Below are 22597 nucleotides of genomic sequence, written 5' to 3' on the forward strand. Positions count from 1 at the left end.
TAGGTGAAGGCAAATCTAAGACAGATAGTCTCAAAACCTGGCCTTGGCCCTGGCCCTGCTGTCCTGCTCAGACACTGAGAGCATAACGTCCTGTGCCCTGTTGCTCAGGCTGCAGCATGGGCTGAGAACCGTGTTGCCGAGTGATCCCTTCCCCAGTTTCTGTTCCCAAGGAACTACCTCTGCGATCTTTGCAAGGAAGCTCCCCTGGGACTAGGTGTTCGGACACGCTGAAGGTTAGTCCAGATCTGTTCTTCCCAGGGACTCACAGAGACCTCCTTCAGTCCTTAACTGCCAAAACCTCAAGTGGCTCAGGGTGGTAGGAACGTGCCTGGGCCTTGGTCCTGCTCCTGTCAATAGCTTGGTGGGGATAGCTTGTTCTGATGGGCAGAGGCAAACAGCATTTTGAGTGTCTTTATGGATGGAAAGTGATAAAAGCCTTTATGGACTGTTCTAGCGGCCCCTAAGACCTGGGCACTGGATCAGGCCCCTTCCTTCCTTCCTCCTTCCCTCCCTCTCTTCCTTCCTTCCTTCCTCTCATCTTCTTTTCTTGCTCTGCGAATCCTGCTGTTGCTTGCCCCAACCTCCACACTGGCTATCTGTCTGGATTCCCCTGACTAAATAGTGAGTTTCAGCCACATCTCTGGGTTAGATGAGCCCAATGCAAGAGCTACCATAAAACACACTCCCGCCCTCGCTGTGCTGGGGTGAGCAGGCAGGGAGGTGCAGAGGCAGGAACCAGGCACACAGTGGGGGGTGTGCGTGTGACAGTAGGACTTACCTTTCGGGTGCCCTGGGTCGGTGAATTCATACTTCCCCACTCCAATGGTCCGAAGCATTTGTAGCCCATGGGCTGAGTCTGTTGTGGGGGGCCCATTGGTGGCAGGAGCATTACTGGGGAGAGCGGCAGATGGCTGGGCTGGTGGAGCTGGAGGCAGCAGGGGCCCTGCCATGTGGCCGTTGCCCACAGCAGTGGGGCCCGGGCGGGCTACCTGCCCCACTCCAGGCAGAGTGGACACTGCCAGGGGCTGAGGGCTGGCATACAGGGCCTGAGCAGGCACGTTCACCACCACACTGCTCAGTGGTTGGGAGGGCGGCTGTGGGAGTGAGTAGTGGCCCGGCATCAGCGGGAGCTGGGGCCCCACGTGGGGAGCCAGTGAGGGAGTCACCCCAATGACTGGGGCCTGGACGTTCACAGCCGGACTGAAGGTGGGAGGCTGGGTCACTCCATAGGAGTGTGCGATCAGGGAAGGCTGGTTCCCGGCGGCCACCGTGGTCACCCATGGCCCTGTGCCTGTAAGGGAGATGGGGAAAAAATGTTATGGTGACAGTTACAGTCATTCAACCAACACCAACTGTCCCCGGCTTTGAGCTGGGACCAGGAGTAACAGCAGTGCTTAAGAGAGTCATATTCAAGGGTCCAGCAGTTTAATGTGATAAAGCAGGGTACAGGGGCGCTCTCCTTTAATCCCAGCATTCTTGCGGGGAGGCAGAGGCAAGCGGATGTGTATGAGTTTCAAGCTAGCCCGGTTCACATAGTGAGTTTCAGACCAACCAAGCCTATAGAGTGAGACTCTGTCTTAAAACAAAACAAAACAAAACAAAACAAAACAAAACAAAAAAACGTGTGGTGACAGTTGTAGGACTAGGTGTTTTTGAGGGTACGAACAGATGACATATGACTATGGGAGGGGGCGCAGAGAGGGAAGAAGGATGTTTGGGGGAACTGGGAAACAGCGGAGCAGACAGAAAATAATCGGAGGCCTTCAAAGAGACCGCTGTTCATTTCAGCTCCTCTACCTATGAGCTAAGAGCCCTGGCTAGTTGCTTTGGTTCTCCAAGCCTCATTCTTTATATCTTTTAATTCTGGACCGAGAACTGGATACAAGAAAGAGCATTTGCAAGAAAACAAAGGAAATCCAACAGTGTGGCAGATGTGGCAGACGTCGCATAGGTGTTGTATTGCTGGAGAGTCACTGTGGGTGGGAGTCAGAGTCGGGGGCGGGGGCGCAGGGCTGGCGGTGGACATGGTTTGATGGGGTTTCAGGTGAGCACAGAAGATGGCATGGTGTTCCCAGGCCCCAGGGAAGAGGTCGATGGAGTCTGAGAAATACTGGAAGAGATCTGAGAGGACTCCAAGCTTTGTTTTAAACACAGCCACCCCTGTTCGAACCAGGAGGAGCTCAGCTTGGCTCTTGAGGTAATTTTACAGGATAAGGAAGTCTGGACACCCCTCTTAAGGTGTGATGCAAAATGAGAGGCCAGTTGTGTGTAGGTCAGGCAGAGCAGGGGCTGGGTCTACCTGGAGCTTAATTGACATGGAGGTGACTCAGGGGGCTTGTGAAGAAGTTGAAACGTACAATGACACAGAAGTCTCCTCCGCATCACCTCAGACTTACTGAGTCTTGGTTTGGGCCTCCGTTACCCGGTTTGACCTTGGTTTTCAAGATTTCTCTTGGGTGTAACCTGAGAACCGGAAGGTTGAGACGGGAGACTGGGAGCCCTGGAGGCTAGAAGGAAGGCCTGGGAGTTCCCCCTCAGGCATAAGGTGAAAATGGAGGACAGGAGTCCTGACAGCACAGTGACCCTCAAACTAGCAGGGGCACTGAGTGAGTCGGAACAAACCAGCCATGAGTCCTGGCTCTGGTTCCAGATGAGTGACACATGTGCCACTTTCCTCATCTGCAGCAGGCACAATAATACCAGCGTGTCGGACTGCTGCAAGCCTTGAGATCACACACAGAACACGGCACACAATAATGTGCAAGAAATATTTATGATTTGCGTAATGAGAGAGGGAAACGGCGAGCCAAGAAACACTGGCAAAGTATTGCTGGCTAGATTCTAAAATAGGCTGCTGAGGGGGACCGTGTCCAAGCTAAACAGAGGAGGTGAGATTACCATGAGCCAGTCTAGACGTCTCAAGGCCAAGGGCTGTCACCCCAAACTCAGTGCTCTCCAGGACTAGCTAGGGAAACCTGCAAACATGCATCAAAATCTCAGAGCCTGGCTGACAAGGCCCCACACGGCTCCATGACGGTGATTCAGTTTTTGATGAGATGGATGCCTGAAAGGGGCCGGAGACCTACAGAGAGGCCTCTAATCACGTACTGCAAGCCCTGAGATCTGGTTTTAATTATGACTTGGGAGCTACCAGGACAGGCTAGAAAGGTCACAGTTTGGGGGAAACTTGGGACTGACTGATCACGGGGGATGGGGGGGAGGGAGGGAACCAGCATCTGACACACAGTGGCCCTGTTTGCCAGAGATCGGAGAGATCTGCTCTTGTGTCTTCAAACCTGAGCTCAATTATGAAGAGGTGGCCTTGTGACAGTCTTGAGTTTTGCTACTGGGACAGGGTGTGATATGTCTGTGAGCTGAATGGCTATGTTCTAGGGATTTAGTGACCCATGTGAGGTGTAGAAGGAAGAGTGTGGCTCAGGCAGCGAGTAAGGCTCTTAGCATTGAGTTGTGGCTTTGCACTTGAGGGGATATGACGTGCGTAACTGTCTGGAAAATGAAGGGGACTGGACTTCATGGGCTTTAGGGTAAGAGTGGTGAATGGGCTTGGGGTGTTTATCTGGCAGAAGGCATGGAGCTGGGGGTGTCTCTAGGTATCTGTACCAAAGTGGGGGTGAGGGAGCTCCAAGACTAGTGGAAGGAAAAGGGGAGTTCCTTTGTTCTTGTCAGAGCAGCCAACAGGAGGACCAAAACGCTGTGGGAGAAATCCAAGTCCTGGGGCTCAGAGTACTCATCCTGGTGCGCAGGTAGCAGGAGCAAAGCAAAACTCTACCCAGGTATGACTTGAGAAACTTGGGGTCCCACACACCCCAAGCTCTGTATCTGGGCTTGCAGTTGTGTCTATCAACTGATGAACACGCACCTGGATTGTCGCTCTCCCTCATCTGTTTGGAGGGCGGCTCGTCAGTGTCCCAGGGTGTGGACTGATTGATGGGTGTCTGCCCCCATCGGATGCTGGTCGTGAGTCCCTGGGACTGATTGTCAGCTTTGGAGATGCCCGGAGCCTGTGGGAAACAGATGAGAACGGTGAACATAGACTATCCCAGGACCCTGACTGGAACCTGCTTCCTCAGCAATATTCTTGAACCATGAGCTTTATCTTCTGGGTTTATGGGAGAAGGGGGAGGTGGGGGGAAGGGGAGACAGGAGGGAGGATGGGCTGCACCCGGGCCCAAGGTTTGGCCTCTGATGAGTTCCTGGTCTCCAGGAACGCCAAGGCAGTGCCTTGCCAAGTCTGTCCCAGGGCAACTACTGCAACTGATGAGGCGTTCTGTACTCTGGCTTGAGGCCCTTAGACCCAAATGCCACCCACTTATCCTGATATGTGCTGAGCACTGACTGGACCTACTTATTCACAGCCTACCAAGTGCCCAGGACTTTTACTTATGGCACGTTCCCCACCCTACTCCTACAGGCTGTTGAGACCCAGGCATGCTGTGGAGGGAAAGAGTTATGGGAGCTGGTAAGAGAGGTCAGGTTATGGTCCTAGGTAGGAAGAACCCACGGACGTGAAGGGGCCGTGTGTGCCGTGCTAGCTCACTTACTGATTTATGTATCTAGACATGGAAGAAAGGAATTCTCAGAAGAAAAGCAAACATCAGCTGGTGCTGGAACCTCCAGGCTACAGTCCCTGATAGAACACTGGTTACTAGGAAGTATACTTTCTAGAAATTTCTAACGAAAAGGCGCAATGTTCCCACTGTGATGTTGATGAGAAAAGCAGGCCACAAGAATAGAGCCGTGGGACCTCCGTATGCAAGCACCCTGCTGTACAACAATATGAGTGAGAGGTGAGTAACCTGAATGTCACCAGGTGATAGGATTTGGGTGGCTTCTTGTCTACACTTGTAGGCATTTGTCAAAATAAATGATTCGGGGGATAGAACTTCTTATTGCGCATGTTTTGCAAGTGTTCCACACTGACCCACATCCCTAGCTCTTTTTTTTTTTTTTTTTTTTTTTTTTTTTTTTTTAAAGGGTTTGTATTCCAGGCTGCCTTTGAACCCATGACCTTCCTATCTCTCACTTCCAAGTGCTAGGGTTGTAGTTGTTATCACATCTAAGTACTAAATTTTCTACGATGCTCATTATTTATAAATAAAAAAATAAGAAAAATTCTAAACATATTGTAGTGGCTGGGATGCAAAGGGTGTGAGGATCTCCACGGAGCTGGCTTTGAGAAGAGTTGTCACAGCTCCTAGGAACCCAGTTAGGCCTAAGCAAGCATGTGACTAGGATGAGGGGCAGAGGCTCTTCTCTAGGGACACAAGCATCTTCAGGCAAACCGCACATTCTTCTAGCATCTTCTGATAGTGCCTGGCCCAATGATGAAGCTGGAGGCAGAGCTTCTGGTTGGGCTCTTGAGCAGGGTGATTCGCCTTGAGATCTAGGCCAGGGACACATCAGGGGTGCAGGCAATAAGCTGGGCGGGGCTTCTGGAGTCTTTGCTGCATCACACTTTGGCACACAGCGCCTGTAGCAGGGCCTGCTGGGAGAGCAGGAGCCAGGCAGGGTGGCGGTGGGGGATGGGGGGGGGGTGGGGCAGTGCGGATCTAATTGTGTTATGCTGCACTTGCGTGAACAGGGTATGGAAAAGAGGAAGATTCTCCCAAGGGAGGGGTTAAAAAAAAAAAAAAAGAAAAAGAAAGAAAGAACAGCTGGGTGTGGTAGTGCACACCTTTAATCCCAGCACTCAGGAGGCAGAGGTAGGAGAGTCTCTGTAAGTTCGAAGCCAGCCTGGTCTGCAAAGTGAGTTCAGGACAGCCAAGACTACAGAGAGAAACCCTGTCTTCAAAAACCAAAAAATCAAAAAAAAAAAAAAAAAAAAAAAAAAAAAAAAAAAAAAAAAAAGCGCATCCTGATCAGAGGCCTTATGCCTGCTTGTGGCATGGATGAGATGTGGGGGGATGAGATACAAAAGGGGGAGGGGTCTGGGATATAGCCATAATCATGACGAGGCACCGGAAATATTGGGGAGGCTTTTTTCTAGTTCTCTGAAGAGGCAATTTTCAACATGTGCCCAGCCTGGAGGCAGAAGCCATCTAGGCACCTGCAGCCCGTTTTCTGTCCCCAGGCTTTAGGATGGGGGTGGGCTCAGCTCGGAGGCACAGAAATTGCTGCGGAATTCAGGAGCATCCGATGGGGAAGGAGACTGTGCTATGTCTATTTAGGAGCCTTGTTTAGAGGGCACAGTTTTGAACGCTAGGACCCTCAGCTTCCTTGGCAGCAAGCTTCTTCGCTGACAATATGGAAACCGTTTTTTGTCAGGAGGGGGCGCTGCAGCCCCTCTTTACTGCCCATATCCCAGAGGCTTCCCACATAGGAAACAGCTTGGCTCAAGATTTCTGAGTCCCTGCCACCGTTTCTGCACTGCTGGACCCACAGGTCCTCATGGCAACTTAACTGGGGGGGGGGTGGGGGGGGGTGGAAGCCTCTAGAAACATATCCTGAGATCGCTACTTCTGCCAGGAGCTCTGATTTTGTTTGTTTGTTTGTTTGTTTTTTGTTTTGGTTTTTCAAGACAGGGTTTCTCTGTGTATCCTTGGCTGTCCTGGACTCACTTTGTAGACCAGGCTGGCTTTGAACTCACAGCGATCCACCTACCTCTGCCTCCCAAGTACTGTGATTAAAGGTGTGCACCACCACGTCTGGCTGCTCTGATTGTTTTTTTGTTTTTCCCCCTTGACTTTGGGTCATCAGGTTCTGTGCTACAAATCTTTGGGAGTTCTAATGTTTGCCCCAAAACTAGGGGAATTTCTGAACTTGAAAATTGCACATGTTCCCTGACATGTTGCTTAGGCTTACGTGCTTACTCATTTATGCCTTGGTTTGTTCTTTGGCAAGTAACTATTGGGCTGGGGTCCTGCTTTCTGAACTGGCCAGGGCAGTGGTCATTCCGTCCTATTCCGCTTTCAGATGGAGCAGAGGATGCTGGGTGCACAACGCAAGACCCTTTGTACCCCCAAGCAGAAGCTGGGTGCTCTGAGTGTGCAGAGGCTGATCCAGAGCCACAGGGACGAGATTACCCAGCTGCCAGCGTCCTGTCTGTCTCTGTCTCTGTGCCTGTCATGATCATTACAAGCAATTTCTTAGACTGAAGAAAGCCTCTGTGAAGTTCACCACCGACCCCGCCCCCTGCCCCGCCCCCAGCCCTGCTTTTTAGGAATGATAAATAAGCTACTCTGTGCTAGCAACATCTTAAGCTGTAAGCAATGTGCAGTTCAGGAGTTTTGTTTTATTAAAGCGATCAAGTGAATATTCCTTTCTTGATTCCATCAACAAACAACTGAGATGCAGGAGCGAGCCCTTTGCTGAGAGGCCCAGGGCTCCCAGGTGAGCCATATGTGGACTGACCACTATCAGCTTAGATGCAGGAGCATGCCCTTTGTTGAAGGGCCTAGGGCTTCCAGGTGGATTGACCACTAGTATGTGAGGCAGGGAGACTGACCAGGGGGCTTCTCTTCCCGCCAAGGGTCTGCGACTCTAGCTCAGAACTTCCCCCTCACGGTCTCGAATTCCCACATATCTGGAAACCCGAGGGGGCAACCGAGGCTGTTCCTAGCTTGAGTGAGGGCTTGCCTTAGGGAATGAACACAGGGGTAGGGGTAGGGGTGGGAGCTGGGGTGGGGGTAGGGGTAGAGTGAGGGCTGCCAACTTCGCAGCCATAGGGAAGGAGTGGGTTGTGCAGGGTCTCCCTCACCCCTGCTTCCTCCCGCTGCCATTCTCTGGGATGCCTGGCAAGTCACCTTTCCCTGGCCACGGATTCTGCTCCAGTACCATGGTGGTACTCATCAGGAGAGGCTGGCCGGAATAGCTCTGCACAGTGGCCCTATCTGCCCATCACTGGGCCTGAGCTGCTTTCTCTCCGCTCCCCTTTAATGAGATGCTAATGGGATGCATCATTAACACAGCAGCTTTTTAAACCCCGGCTCTTGTAAATTTTCAAAGGTCACATTTTTGCGGTGGCTGACAGCATCCTGCTTCTTTCAGAGACTGAAGAACACTAAAGACCCAGGTCCTTTATGGCGGAAGCTCTGTGAGGCGGTGGCACAGGCTGCTGGCGCCTGCTGGCATTGGGCTCTCCTGCCACGGGCCCCAGCAGTTTCACAGGGCATGAGGGTTTACCCTTTTCCAGCCTGGGGAGATCAGGTACACTGCGTTGCTCTAAGAACACACAGATCCCTGGCAGAGGGGTCAGTGGAGACGACACCCAGCTGAGGAGGCAGAGGCACTTGAATTCCCATGGAGGACCTTCTGCTCAAGCGGTACATTCACGAGTCTACAGTAGCCAGCGAGCCTATTTTCTGCTGGCCAGTCCAACCAGAGAAAGGACTTCCCTCTACTTTGCACAGAAACACCACAAAGATGTGCAGCAACCACGTGGTCAGGGAGTGTGAGTGATGATGGGGACTTGGACTCCCTGGGGGCCCTCTTAGTCCTTGCTTGTTCTCACCTCAACTCTCTGCGTGACCACAGTGTTCAGCACATACTGCCCCAAAGGTCCTGTTGACCCTGTCCTGACAGGCAAACCCCAAGAAGACAGATGCTCAGTGCCATGCCTGGCCCAGCAGGTGCTACACCTGGCATAGCTGTCCCCAGAGTGAAAGGAGGGTTTCGGAGCCACAGCATGGGCCAACGGGAGCAGTGACATCACTAGTCACTCAAGGAAGGAATGGGATCTGCAGAGTATGCTGAAGGAATATTGGAACATGCAGCAGGGCATGGAGGTGAACGAGCCATGGATAGCCTGGCTCTCCTTGCTAGGGACCACAGACTGACTCCATAGCCATGGAAGCTACTCAGAGGCTAGGTTAACCTAAGCCACTAACAGTGGCTGGAGACTATCGATCCCTCCGAGTGCCTGGGTGTGGCAGGGGTGTGGGATGCTGAGGCTGGCTCTTGCTAAGGACATGAACATCCTTGGGACTCCCAAACACAGCATCGTCTACTCCTTTCCCGAGGACATCAAAAGAGCCAGGGAATCCTAGAACGCTTCCAGGACAGATGTGCTGGCAGTGGGTCAGAAAATGCCAACAGGACTGCATAATGTCAATGCATTAGGGCTAAGGTCACCATCATGGGACCCTGCATCCACTGCACATTTCTAGCCTTGGAGCAGGACAGAACCTAGTTCACCCACCTCACGTGACCCGTTTCTGAGGGCAATGTACCTATACCTCACAGACCTGCTTCCACACTGGAACCTGCAAGCCTATGCCTTGTCACTGTGTGGAGAACACAGCTGGTATGGCTGCACCACCTGAGTGTCACTGAGTATGGTGCACTCCATGCCAGTGCCATACCTCTCAGCTGGGAGAACTCCTTCCTACCAGACCATATCTCAGCTTGCTTCTGTTTTTACTCTAGCTCAGAGGTACTGCTGGGCAACTGCATTCAGCAATGAATGGTCAAGGTCCTCTCCTAGAGACACTTACAAACAGTGCCATGGGACTCCTGGCTAAGGGCTCGTATGAGGACTTAGGCTTGGAGAGATACTGCAGGGAGCCGTTCCGTGATGCCTCACTCCTATGTTTGCTAATGGCAGCACTCAAAGTACTGGTATGGTGGTTAATGCTTGTAACCCCAGCACTCAGGAGTCTGAAGCAGGGGGACTGTTGTGAGTTCAAAGTCAGCCTGGCTTAGATAGTAAGTTGTATGCCAGCCAGAGCTACACAGCAAGAATCGTCTTAAAAGCAACGCAAAGCAAAACAAAACAAACTCAGGTCCACCCAAACCAACAAAACCCAAAAGTGTTGAGGGTGTAGCTCAGTAGGTAGAGCCCTTGACTAGGGTGTAGGAGCCCATTAAATTTGATCCTCAGCACTACATGAAACTGGGTGTGGAGATCCACCGCTGCAATCCCAGCACTCAGCAGGCAGAGGCTAGTGAGAGGCTCAGAGGGTGCTTGCTACTGAGCTGGATGATCTGGGCTTGATCCCTGGGACCTATGTGGTAGGAGGAGAGAACTGATTCTTGCAAGAGCGCTCACCCCTACCCCCACCCTCTCTGAGACATGGTTTTGTTGTGTAGCCCTGGCTGTCCTGGCTGTATAGACCACAGTGTCCTTGAATTCCCACAGATCCTCTTGCCTCTGCCTCCCAAGGGCTGGGATTAACGGAATAAAAAGTCACTGCCCAATTGCAAGTTGCCTTCTGCTCTCTACATGGTGAGAGTACGCGCGCGCGCGCGCGCGCGCGCGCGCACACACACACACACACACACACACACACAGTGAAACAAAGATGAACAAGAAGAGGAAGAGGAAGAAAAAGAGGAGGAAGAGAAGTTGTTTAACTTCATTCTCAGCTACACAAATGAGTTCTGGGCCAGCCTGGAGTTCATGAGACCATGTCTCCAAAACCAAAAGGAGACAAAAACCCAAAAGAAGAAAAGATAGAATAAAGACAAAGGAAGACCAAACCAGGCATAACGAGGAGTCAAAGCTACATTGGGAAATGGTAGCTATGCAGGCCAAGGGGGCTCTTAGCCTTCAATGTGACACTGAACTACAAAACTCAAATTGAAAAAAGAAAAAAAGAAAACATAGGCCCGTAACTGCTTTGACAGAGCATGGGAGATGTGCCAGTACATCTGTATCTGTGCTGAGATTGCAGGGGTGTGATGTTGCACCCTCCTCCTTTTTTTTTTTTTTTTTTAATGTGAGTGCTGAGTGTCTGAACTCAGACCTTCCAGCCTGAACAGCAAGGACATGCCTGACTAAGAGATCCCATCGCTCTCCCGCTCTGCATTTAGGACCGCCTACAGCTTCTGCCTTAGAGGACAGACACTGGATCAGCGACTACTACCTGCTGACCAGCACCAACCTAGGCACTGCAGAATTGTCCCAACCAGCCTTCGCTGCATCCCGCCACACAAAATTGTAAGATATTAGAAAATATTGTTAAACTGCTAATGGAAAAAAAAAAAAAAAAACTCGAGACACAAGCTTTACTGTGTATATTGTAAGATACAAGAGATCAAAAGTCACTTGTGTGTTGCTCTTGGCAAACTCAGCCCGAGTTATCTGCATCCCTCAGCATTTCACAGAGGATTAGGGGCACCGTAAACACAGAGGGGGCTGTTACTGTGTAAATACTGAAGCGAGTACACGCCGCCTCCCTTGGAGCTACCCCAGATGGGCGGTGGGAGTAAAGTGGCCTTGGATGAAAAGCTGAGAAGCCACAGGGAGGAAAATGCCAGAAGGGAACCTGGAACTTGCAACACTCTGACCTGGATCTGCAGCCTTGTTTCCACCCAAATTTAGAGAACACATCTTTGGTGGGCCCATTCCTGCAGCTCTGGGTTACTGAAGGTGGCTTGGGCTCTGTCTTAGTCAGAGTCATGTTTTCTGACTGCCCTGCATGTTTTTATTTTTATTTATTAAAAAAAAAATTTTTTATTAATTTATTCTTGTTACATCTCAGTGGTTATCCCATCCCTTGTATCCTCCCATTCTTCCCTCCCTCCCATTTTTCCCCTACTCCACTCCCCTATGACTGTGCCTGAGGAGGACTTCCTCCCCCTTTATATGCTCATAGGGTATCAAGTGTCTTCTTGGTAGCCTGCTATCCTGCATGTTTTTAAACACCTCCCTCTGAACACCTTGCTCGAGAAGCTTGCCTAACAGCCAGGGCACTGTAATATGACCTGCCTTGCAAACAGATCATCGTCTGGAAGTTTGCGCTGCCCAGAGAGGCTAGTACAGTTCTGAGAATCCATGGGTCGACTCGGCAAAGGTAGGTGTCGGAGACCCGTGGATTTGGGAGTAATGAATGCTGCTTTTCTGAGAATGGCAGGAACTGGTGCCTGCGTGTAGAGGAGGGGGTAGGGCTCAAACCTCTGACCACCAGCCCTTGGGCTACTCAGGGGAACCAGCCACCTGAGAGTAGGCGTCAGCACCATGGCTGGGCGTAGATAGACAGCCTTTCTTCGCACATGGCTCACCTTTCCTATCTTTCCAATCTCTCGCTTCGCAAGACCCTTAGGGATTTCCTGACGCCCAGGTCCACCTGTGGGAGTTGTGGAGGCCAGTAAATGCAGGCATTCCTGCTGGGGACCACGCATGCCTATTTCCCAGGGGTGCTCATGCACATGGGTGAACCCTGAGGAAGGCAAGTCTTAGTTAAAGGAATGGTGTGCTAATGGTGGAATTCATGTGTGGTGGGAGATCTTTTGGTGCCCGGGTGCTTAGAGAGTAAGCCCATGAATATGTTACCAGACTGCTAGATTTTTCACTCCGGAGCACAGCGGTTCAACTGTCCAGCTGTCACCACTGCAGTGGTCTCCAACATGAGGCGTGTGCGATACATCTGGGAGGATTGCTGGAAATGGACCATATTCCTAGAAGTTCTGATTCTGTAGCTCTGGAATCCCCAAAATGTGCCAATTTAGTAAGCCTACAACGTTGCTGATTCAGCCCCAACCTGGGGAGCCATGGTAGTCTTTTTGCCTATGTTCTCAGACTTGTGCCACAGAATCTGGGGTTCTAAGGGGCTACAGTTGCTTGTTAGGTCCTTACTGGAGCAGATTTAGGGGCCTTGGTCATGTGGTTCACAGGAGCCAGCTTCTTGGGAAGGCCACTGCCAAGAGCTCCTGCTTTGGGCCTAGGTTTCCAGTGGCTAGAGCAGCTGTTCTCAACCTGTGGGCTGCATCCCCTTTGGGGGTCAAATGACCCTTTTACATGGGTTGCCTAAGACCATGAAAAAACCCACAGATATTTCCACTATGATTCATATCGTAGCAAAATTACAGTTATAAAGTTGCAACAAAGATAACTCTGTGGTTGGGGTCACCACAACATGAGGAAGTGTATTAAAGAGTCACAGCATTGGGAAGGTTGAGAACCAGTGGGTTAGAGGATGTGTTGACCTGCAAAGTTGTGGCACCCTAAGGGTGCCTCAGTTCTTCTTTCTTCTCTCTCTCTCTCTCTCTCTCTCTCTCTCTCTCTCTCTCTCCTTTCTTTCTTTCCATGGCTTCTCTATGTAGCCTTGGCTATCTTGCACTCCCTTTGTAGATCAGGCTGGCCTCAAACTCGGAGATCCGCCTGCCTCTGCCTCCCGGAGTGCTGGGATTACAACATGAGCCACCATGCCCAGCTACCTCAGTTCTTATTTTTAACTGCCCCTGAGCTACAAATAAGAAAAGCACAGTCAGAGTCCCCCATAGTGCTGTGGTGGGGTCTCCTGTGACCCTCCTACCCTCTCTAACCAGGGTGGCTTCTCTCAGCCCCAGGCCTGTGTCTCTGGCCTCCCCTTCTGAACTCCACCAGAATGCACTGCAGAGCCTGATGAAATTTCTAATAATACTAACCAATGATGTGTTAAATTGAGACACTTCTGGCTCGGCCGCCGGAAACCGTACGATAGTTTAAAGGACCAACGCTTACCTTTCTCTATCAATTTGCTGCTAAATTACTGCTTTCAGAGAAACTTATAGAAAAGTAATTCTTTATTTAAATTTTAATTTCCATCTTGTCATTTTAAATATATATTCAGATTCCAATCATATTACAGAATATGATGATGTCTCTGGCGGGTAAATGACCCCCCGCTAGGAGCCTGGGTAGGTATAGAGAATGCAAATGAGTGGGTGGCAGGGAGGGGCTTAGCAAGGAGGAGGAAGCCTCAGAGTCTGGCTCAGAGACCTAACCTGGTTGGGACGCTGCTCTGTGAGCCCCTGACTTCATGTGGAGTCCTGAGGGCCACCTGTAAGTGCTTTTAAGTTGGGAACACCCGCCATTTGCCATGCTTGCATCACTGTGCGAACTGGGCTGTAAGTGGATGCCAGATGGAGAGGGCTGCCGGGCCAGTCGTCACCCTAACGGGCTCGTACTTAACTGCCTCCCCTATGCCAAAGGTGGGCATAGCTCATCTCTCTCCAGGAAGAATTCTGTATTCTTCCCACCAACTCACTGACGAGAGTCAAACAGTCCAGCCAAGTTCAACACTTAGAGGGTACGAAACATAGAGGGCTGTAACCCGTGCCTACTCTCTCTCTCTCTGAATCTATTTTGTGTTGCTATAAAACAAACAAACAAAAACACCTGAGGGCCAGTGATGTGGCTCAGTGGGTGAGGGGGTCTGCTGCCAAGCCTGGAGATCTGAGTTCTATGTGGGGGATGCGAATGGTGGACAGAGAGTTCTGACTTCTCAAAGCTATCCTCCGACTTCCACATGAGCGCTGTAGAATGTGTAAAAAGCGTCCCCATCCAATGATGGAGTGACAGACTAGATGATAGATAGATAGATAGATGTAATAACTTAAAAAAAAAAAAAAGAAAAAAGAAAAGAAACTACCTGAGACTGGGTACACATTACAAAGGAAGGAAGCAGGCGAAGGTTATTGGCCCATGGGTACCTGCAATCTGCTAAGTTCTGGTGATGTCCCCTTGGTGGGAAGGAATTACAAAGGCAGACTATGTGCAGGAAATGTTATATGGCTGAATGAGAAGCTATAACCTGAGGAGAGACCAGGCCCACTATTTTCATAACAGACGACCCTGGGAGGGACTAATATATGAGCACCAAACCTGACCCTTTTGAGGGTGGAGTCCCTGTGACCCAATTATTTTCTCCTGGGACCCACAGTCTCAGAAGTACAATGTTGTTCTAAGATCTTCACAACATTTTGGGACAGTCAGAATGTTCCTAGGCCACCTCTTTGGGGTTGATGCCACGCTGTCTGCACACACTACACTACTACACTGTCCGGTGACACTTTGAGTCCTCCCTAGGCACCTGCAGGATGCTGATCACAGTCTATCTTTCCTCCACTGTGCCCATCAACTGTACTTTCTGCTCTGATATACACTGGTGGCGGGCGGCCAGGCCGAATGGCTTCCGTCATCTCTCCTCCTCTCTCAAACCTCAAGCCCTTATCTACCACTGACACTCTTCTCCTCCACCTCTGCCAGTGTGATGGAGGTCTTCCTGGATGGGAGCCAGTTCTTCCATCTCAGATTGAGGCTGCACATCTGGCCACACCTGCCTCCTTTTAGGCTGGCACCTCAAAGCCCATCTATTTGTACTCCATTCTCCTGCTCCCCCCGCCCCCAATAGCTTCTTCCCTTTGACTTCTCAACTTTAGGCTGAGAAAAAAAAATCTGTCCCTTTCATCTTCCATCTCATCTTCTATGGGCTTCTTGCCCCTTCCTAGACTATGGTTAGTTACTCTGTCCAGGCCTAGGAACGCCATGCTTTCCTTCACTTAAACTTCACCCACACCCCTTCTTTGTGTAGCTGCTTGTTTCTTCTTCCCTCAGTCCCTGGCCTTGGGTCATACCCAGTGCCCATATCAGCCCCCAGGCCTGGCCACTCTCAAGCAGGTTCTGTTTGGGCCCTCTCTTCTTTGACAGTTCTGGTCCTAATAGGAAATGCTTGTGTGATAGCCCTCGTCTTTGCCGGAATCCAGCTTTCTAGAGTATTCGGGGAGTACATTTGCTTTTCCTTTTCCAACATCAAAGTCTATTCCTTGGAGACGCATATGCTCAAAGTTCAGCAGAGACAGCCTCCTTTGCAGACGTAAAGCAACTGTGGACAGGGCTGGCTTCTGCACCGCGTTCTTGCACGTGCCCCAGCCAGATGATCTGGGCTCTTGCTCTAAACCCCCTTTCCACGATGGGTCTCGTGGACAAAAGAAATGATAAATCTGGCAGAACCTTTACAACTCCACACTTTCAACTTCCCTCTAACAACTTTCAACGGAAAACTTCTTAGCCCTATTTCCAAGCAACTTTTCATCCATTACAAAACCCACAAAATTTTCAAAGGAGCTTTGAAATAAGATCACCTAGGAAAAGGGAAAAAAAAAAAAAAAAAAAAAAAAAAAAAAAAAAAGAACCTATCACAAATGAAAGTCTTTGAAAGGAAAGAGGCCCTTTCCTGCGCTTCAGCTTCCCCTCTGATATCATTCCCTTTCATTTTACAGGAGGTGCAGGGCAGGTCTGGCCCTCAGTGGACGCCTGTGATGTGAGGGAGCCAGTGGCCCAGACAGACACACAGATGAGGGGAGTAAGGGGCAGCTGCTATGGAGCTGGGATGGCCCTTTCATCCCCCCCCATTCATTCAGCCTTCACAGCGCCCCCAACAGCTGCTCCTTGTAACCTGCCTGTCTCACCCAGCAGGTTCTCATTCTCCTGGGCACAGGCAGCTAGTTGCTTTTCCAGCACACATCAGAGACTGTATTCATTCTTGTCACCAAGGTGGGTGGGTCGGGAGGTGGTCAGAACAGCCCCTACTCTGGCCTTTGATGGGACATTCCCCAAATGCCAACCCTGCAGGAAGTAAGCGTGGGACCACTGCTTGCCTTCCTTTCCCCCTCCTCCCGCCCCCCCCCCCCCCCCCACCTCCCGTCAGTTTGTGCTGCACAGATACACACACCTGATAACACCCACTTCTGAGAGGTGGCAGGGAGGGGCTTTGTTAAGTTCAGATTTAATATCTTGGCAAATTTTGTGAAGGAAAATTTGGGCAACTGTGCTAAACATGACTCTGGAGAGGCACACAGGCTCCCTGACTGGACCACCTGCTAATTAAGCCTGGCCCGCCTAGGTCTAGACTCACTCCAGGTGCTCAGTATGAATTATGAACCAGGCTTCTGGGCCTCCCAGCCATAGGGGGGAGACGGTAGATTCTTTAGACTGGTTTGGTCATGGGCTGGCCTGGTCTGCTGCCCACCATGGCTACCAAGTGCCTTCCCAGAAGACATTCTAGAATCAACTAAGCCCTCCTCATTGGCATGGGCCATTCCACCATGAAGGACCCCCAAATGGAATCCCAGCCCCTTATTATAGAACCTTCTCACACATTTACCCAACTTTCTGAGCCACTCCCATTTTTCTAGTTGTAGTTGCAACAGATATATATATATATATAAAATTACAAAGACTTTCTGGGCAGAGAGAACCATTCTCACTTCTCAAACCCTCTGCATGAGCTCACGTTGTCGGCTGAGAGCAGGGCTCCACGCTAGGTGACGCCGTCCTGACACAGACGTCTTCAGCGACCTCATTAGAGGCCTAGCAAGAGAGAGGACTGTGGCAGAGTCACACGGAGGACAAAGAAACAAACAACAGGGCACAAATATCCATGTCAGGTAGCTCTGCAGACAGGGAGCGCAGCAGAAGGAGTGGAGGCGGACTTATTGGAGAAACTTGAAGACTCTTGGAGCCGGAGCTTACACTTGAGCAGAGCATGGGGCTCCAGATTCAGTGGGATTCCTCAGTGTGGACATCCCAGAAGAAGGCCATGTGGACTCTGGCTGCATTCCCAGGTCCCTGGTGTTCTCCCATTGGGTTTTTGCCAGTGTAGTCTCTGTAATGACAGTAACACGTGGCCAGGCATGCTCTGAGGATGAGGCAATCTGTTTGCCTCAGTCCAGCTCAGATTTCTTGGTTCAGAAGGGAAGCAGTTAAAAGTGATATCTATCTGTCTCTCTGTCTGTCTGTCTGTCTGTCTGTCTGTCTGTCTGTCTATCTATCTATCTATCTATCTATCTATCTAATAGGAAAACACTCTTTCAGTCTTGACTCATCCCTTTAGGTTAGGGTTATCTTGTTGGGCAGATCAAGTCTATCCATGCTCAGGAGGTCCAGGCTTAAGGGGCTGTGGAAGGGGCAAGAAGTACAGGGAAACAGAAGCTCTGCCCTGGTGTAGACAGACTCCCTTTCCTCAGGACTGACACTAAGGAGAAGTGGGAGGAGTTAACACCCATGTGTAGCCTTCCTTCTACTCAGCACCCACCCAGCCACTAATCTACCTACCTATTTAACTCATCCAGGTGCCCTCCCACCAATCAAGCCACTTATGCAGTCATCCACTCCTTCATCCATCCACCAATCCATCTTTCAATCCACCCATCCACTCATTTTGTACCTATGGTCCATAGAAACTAACCTGTGCTGGAGACACAGTCTCTGCAGTCTCTGGCCTCAGAGAGTACAGTCCAATCACAATCCTAACATCTGCATCAACTGGATCTGTAAACAAGGTAGCGTTCAAGGTCTCAAGGCCTAAGAGTTCTTTAAGGCTAAGACCTGGTTCTCCCTCCCTGTTTCTCACTGTCTTAGCTCAGGATGCCATAACACAACAGTATATCACACATCTAGTATGCAGTTGTGTAGCTTAGCGACCCCCCCTGCCTCCTACCCCCACCCCAGACTGTTCCAGAGCCTGGAATACCTGAGGTCAGGGTGCCACCATGGTCTCAGGGATTCCTGAGATTCCTCCTCCTGCCCTTCTGACTTTGTGCTGATATGAAGGGAGCCGGAGAATCGTGTCCTCCTACTTGTCATTGAGGGAGAAGAAGGGCATTATAGGAGGAGGGCCTCACCCTCATGACCTCATCTAAACTGTAATATCTCCTGAAGTTCTGAGTGCTACAAACCATCTCAGTGAGGGCAAAGGCTTCAACCTATGGATTTTGGGGAGGGGGGACAGAATTCAGCCCACAGCACCCACACAGCAGGCACGCAGTGGGTGGGTGGGTGTTCAGCAACATGGCCTGCCTGTCTGTTGTTTCTCTGGTTCCACTTTGCCCACCAGACCCTGGGGGTGTGTTTAATGGAGAGAGTTACCCTGAGACCCGACTAGCATGCCAATCAGCGCGCCCACCAGCCAGAGCTCTAATTTTTAGATAGCTTCTCCCTCAGTGTCCCCCGCCCCCGCCACAACAACATAATCTCCATGATCTCTTGTCTTTCCTGTATGCTGTTGAGAGGGTTGTTGTATTTATCTCTGTAGAATCCGCCGTGCCCCTGTGCAATTTTCCATTGTCACGGTTCATTTTAATTTCCTCTAAGGCTGTTGGCCACTCTCGTGTTCAGAAATAGCTTGTTCCACTTAATAAAAGTGCTTAAATATGCAGACACGAGAAGTTTCCTTTGCTTGTGCCTAAACACTACCCTAAGTGAATTGAGTTCTGCACCTTGTCATGTGCTGTAGGGCTAAGCACAGGTCCTGTGGCTCCTCAGAGATAAACTCTGAAGGGAAGGTTCAAAGGTACAAACAGGATGCAAGGCTGTCTGGTGAGAACTTCCCCAGCCTGGCTCATGGCACCATGGGCCTTGGGGGACAAGCGCCAGCCCAGTTGCCTTCACAATGCCCAGAGCTCCCTACAAGGCATTTCACTTCTCCGTGTTCCTGCTACCTTCCTTCTTCCTCTATGCCATAAAGTGGATCTGAAATGCTTCCCCCACCCCAAATCCATGTGTTAAAAGATTGGTTCCCACCAACCAAAGAGCATGCAAGGACTGGATGCTATGTATATGTAGCAGATACACAGCACGGTCTTCATGTGGACCCCCAACAACTAAAACGGGGACCCTCTATGACTCTGATGCATCCCTTTGGGTCCCATTCCCCTAACTGGGCTGCCTTGTCTGGCCTCAGTGGGAGAGGACGCATCCTAATTCCACAGTGACTTAATGTGCCAAGGCGGGTTTGTACCCATGGAGGACCTCCTCCATTCTGTGAGGAGAAGGGGAGAATGGGGGAGGGATATGTAAGTGGGGACCGGAAAGAGAGGAAACGGGGTGTAATTAGAATGTAAAGCGAATAAATAAATAAATTAAAAAAATGTTATGGGGGAAAAGATTGGAGAGTTAAAAAAAAAAAAAAAGGTTCCGTATGGGGACCTAGTGAGAGGTTTTCGGTTAGTCCTGGAGACGTAGTTTCTTTCGCAGTTTTGTTCCTGGCTGCCATAAGGTGAGCAGCTTTGCTTCACCCTTGGCTCCTATCATGATCTACTGTGCAAAGCCCAAAGCAGCAGGGCAACTGATTGTGAGCGCAAACGTTGAAGCCCGTAAGCCAAGATGACCTTTCCCTCTTCATCAGTTTACTGCTGTCAGGAAAGTTGGTAACGTGATCTATAAACAGTCACGAGAGTTTCTTCCCCCAAGACAGATTTCAGTGAAAAATGGTCACCTGCTACTGCTAGGGACAAGGGAGAGGTTGGGCTGGTGGTGCTGGTGGTGGACGTCAGCAAGTGGTAGCAGTCATTGCTGTCAGGAGACCCAAGAACATGCAAATGTTTTATAACAAGGAATACAGGGGCTGGAGAGATGGCTCAGAGGTTAAGAGCACTGTCTGCTCTCCCAGAGGTCTTGAGTTCAATTCCCAGCAACCACATGGTAGCTCACAACCATCTGTAACATGATCTGATGCCCTCTTCTGGCATGCAGGCGTACATGCAGGCAGAGCACTGTATACATAATAAATAAATAATCTTTTAAAAAAAAGAAAAAAGAAAAAAGAAGGAAGGCATTCCAAGCACCAGCCTTTCTTCTGAATCTGTTTTCTCTGGCTTGCTGAGGCCCAAGTATCCCCCACAGGCTGCAGATCACCAGGAAAGGATGAAGGAGTGAGAAGCAGATTTCAGGATGCCTGGGAAGCCAAGCTTTTGGGGTACCAGGTCATGGCCAGGGCATTGTGGCCTCTGTGGCTAAGTTAAATTCCGTGGGCCATTTTAGCCATGCATTGATCTTAGAGACCCAGTGACCAGGAGCAATACCACAGGTCACCTTCCTTTTGCTTAAATAACCAAAATTAGGAAAGCAAGAGTTCAGGTAACTGGGAGCTACGTGGGACTGGGGGCAAGTGGCCCCATCACTGTGTGTTTGTTGGTCTTGGGAAGCCAGCTCCAGCCCTGTCTTGCTGCATGTTTAGTCCTACAGAGACAGGAAGGGCCAGAAAATGCTGGATTAAGAACTCTGGTCCTCAGTGCCACAGAGACACACCGTGCAGGTAGTCATTATCACAGCCTACCACTTGAGGTCACGTGGCTTCTTACTAGAATTTGGGGATCACCTCTTAAACTGTGGTTTAAATGCTTGGTTAAATAAGCCCAGCCTCTTTGCTTGTCTTTGTCGGGCACTGAGACACCTTTCTAGCAATCTTAAGAGTGTCAACCTACACATCTATTGATGGCTGTACACACGTCAACAGAGATGGAGTTAGGGACCGTTCGCCTGGGCAGCCAGCAGCCACAGAATCTGCAAGCCATAGTCCTTAAATGACACATACCTAGGGACACACACACACACACACACACACACACACACACACACACACACACACACACACACACACACACGCGGGGCCTGCAGCCTCACCGTGCAGGAGCAGCTGGCCAACAGCTCTCTGTGGCCCTAGAAACTTTTCTTCCTCAGTGGCTCCAACACAGTCTCCCATGGCCACTTGGAGTTTCCCTAACCCAGACACTTTTTTCCTAAATCAGCTTCCAATCTGACTCATTTCAGTTTTAAAACAAGAAAACATCAACAAACACTAGGCAGGGAAACAGATGGTAACAATTACAGGAGGGAGAAAACAGAGCTCGCTCTCTCTACCAGGGGCAGGCGAACATATTGCTCCCCAGACAGCGGTTGTCTTCCAGCCACTCCTGGGGTAGACGTGGGCATGGAGCTCTCTCGAGGGGCCAATCCCCACTTCAAGGGGCAGGCCAGCACTAGAGGGGTCACAAGGGTTACAGAGCACCTTGAAGCAAGTCCATTGGAAACCGAGGCCTCGTGCTTCTCCAGGGAGGGAAGAAAAGCCTTTCCTGGACATTCTACGCCATTCTAGATGGACCTGGGACCCCATCACCAGAGGCCTGAGAGCAGGGTGCTGGTTGGGCAGCCTTTTCCACCTCCTTATGACACCATGTCACACACCAGGTCCTGAGGACAGGGGTTACTCTCTCTCAGTTGGGATGGCAGTTAAGAACTGGGCTCTGGATTCAGGCTGCTGGTACAAGCCCAAGTGCCATTTATGAGTAGGAAGGCCTGGGGTGAACTAAGAAAACTGCTGGTGCTGTCCTGGCCTCACCCCATACAATGCAGCTATTTCAAGTACCCTCCTCATATGACTGTGAATAAATGTGTGCAGAAGTCCCAGCGCCACACCCAGAGCACAGTGGGTGCTGTGTGCTGAAGCTCCGATGGCAGTCAGTCCCCATGCAGATGGCCAGCTTCGTGTCTGCTGCTCAGTAAACAGCCCTAGACACTTGCCAAGTGGAGGGCTGAGGAGGCAGTCTCCAGCTGGTCACGAAGGCAGGGGCGACACACTGAATCAAAGCTGAGAGGGTAAGGCCTGTTGGTGGAGTTGGGGGGCTGGAGGGTTGGGTCTGACAGCAGAAGACCAGTGTCCAGAGTCCTGAGTTAGATTTTACCATGGCCCATCCTACTTGATTTGCCAAGTATCTACCCTTTGTGGCAAAGGTACGATGAGGGCTTTGCTCTCTAGCATATCAAATGGGCAGAGAGTCAGCCAAGAAAACAAAGGCAATCTAAAGAGGCCCAGTGTTATGACTGGTCCTTGTCTGGCAGGTATGAGGGTAGGTTGTTGTTAGGAATAAGGGTATGGACACAAGAGATGGAGATGATGTGTCCTTCCAGGAAAGGATACACAGTGCTTTGGGGGAGGGGGTGGAATCACAAAATCAGGGAACAGTAATGAGGGGCTTGTCCTATTCCTTCGTTCCATAGTGCTGTTTCCTAATTGGTACTCTGAGAATTACAGTCTGAATCCGTGGCCTGGTGAGACTCTGTAGGTACAGCCATTGGTTCCTAGGATGGCCCACGGTT

At 50.5% G+C, this 22597-nt stretch overlaps 1 protein-coding gene across 2 annotated transcripts in view; it reads right to left on the reverse strand.

The window, feature by feature from the left end:
• Klhl29 (kelch like family member 29) overlaps positions 1 to 22597 on the reverse strand; it is a 272542-nt gene that overhangs the window by 53893 nt on the left and 196052 nt on the right. For both annotated transcript variants that reach the window (XM_051143236.1, XM_051143231.1), the window contains 2 exons: positions 3881 to 4022; positions 779 to 1291 (listed from right to left, as the gene is read on the reverse strand). In XM_051143236.1, the coding sequence (XP_050999193.1) occupies positions 779 to 1291; positions 3881 to 4022 (655 nt within the window). The remainder of the gene's footprint in view (positions 1 to 778; positions 1292 to 3880; positions 4023 to 22597) is intronic.

This window comes from Acomys russatus, chromosome 1, assembly GCF_903995435.1.
Source record: "Acomys russatus chromosome 1, mAcoRus1.1, whole genome shotgun sequence".
Taxonomy (NCBI): Eukaryota; Metazoa; Chordata; class Mammalia; order Rodentia; family Muridae; genus Acomys; species Acomys russatus.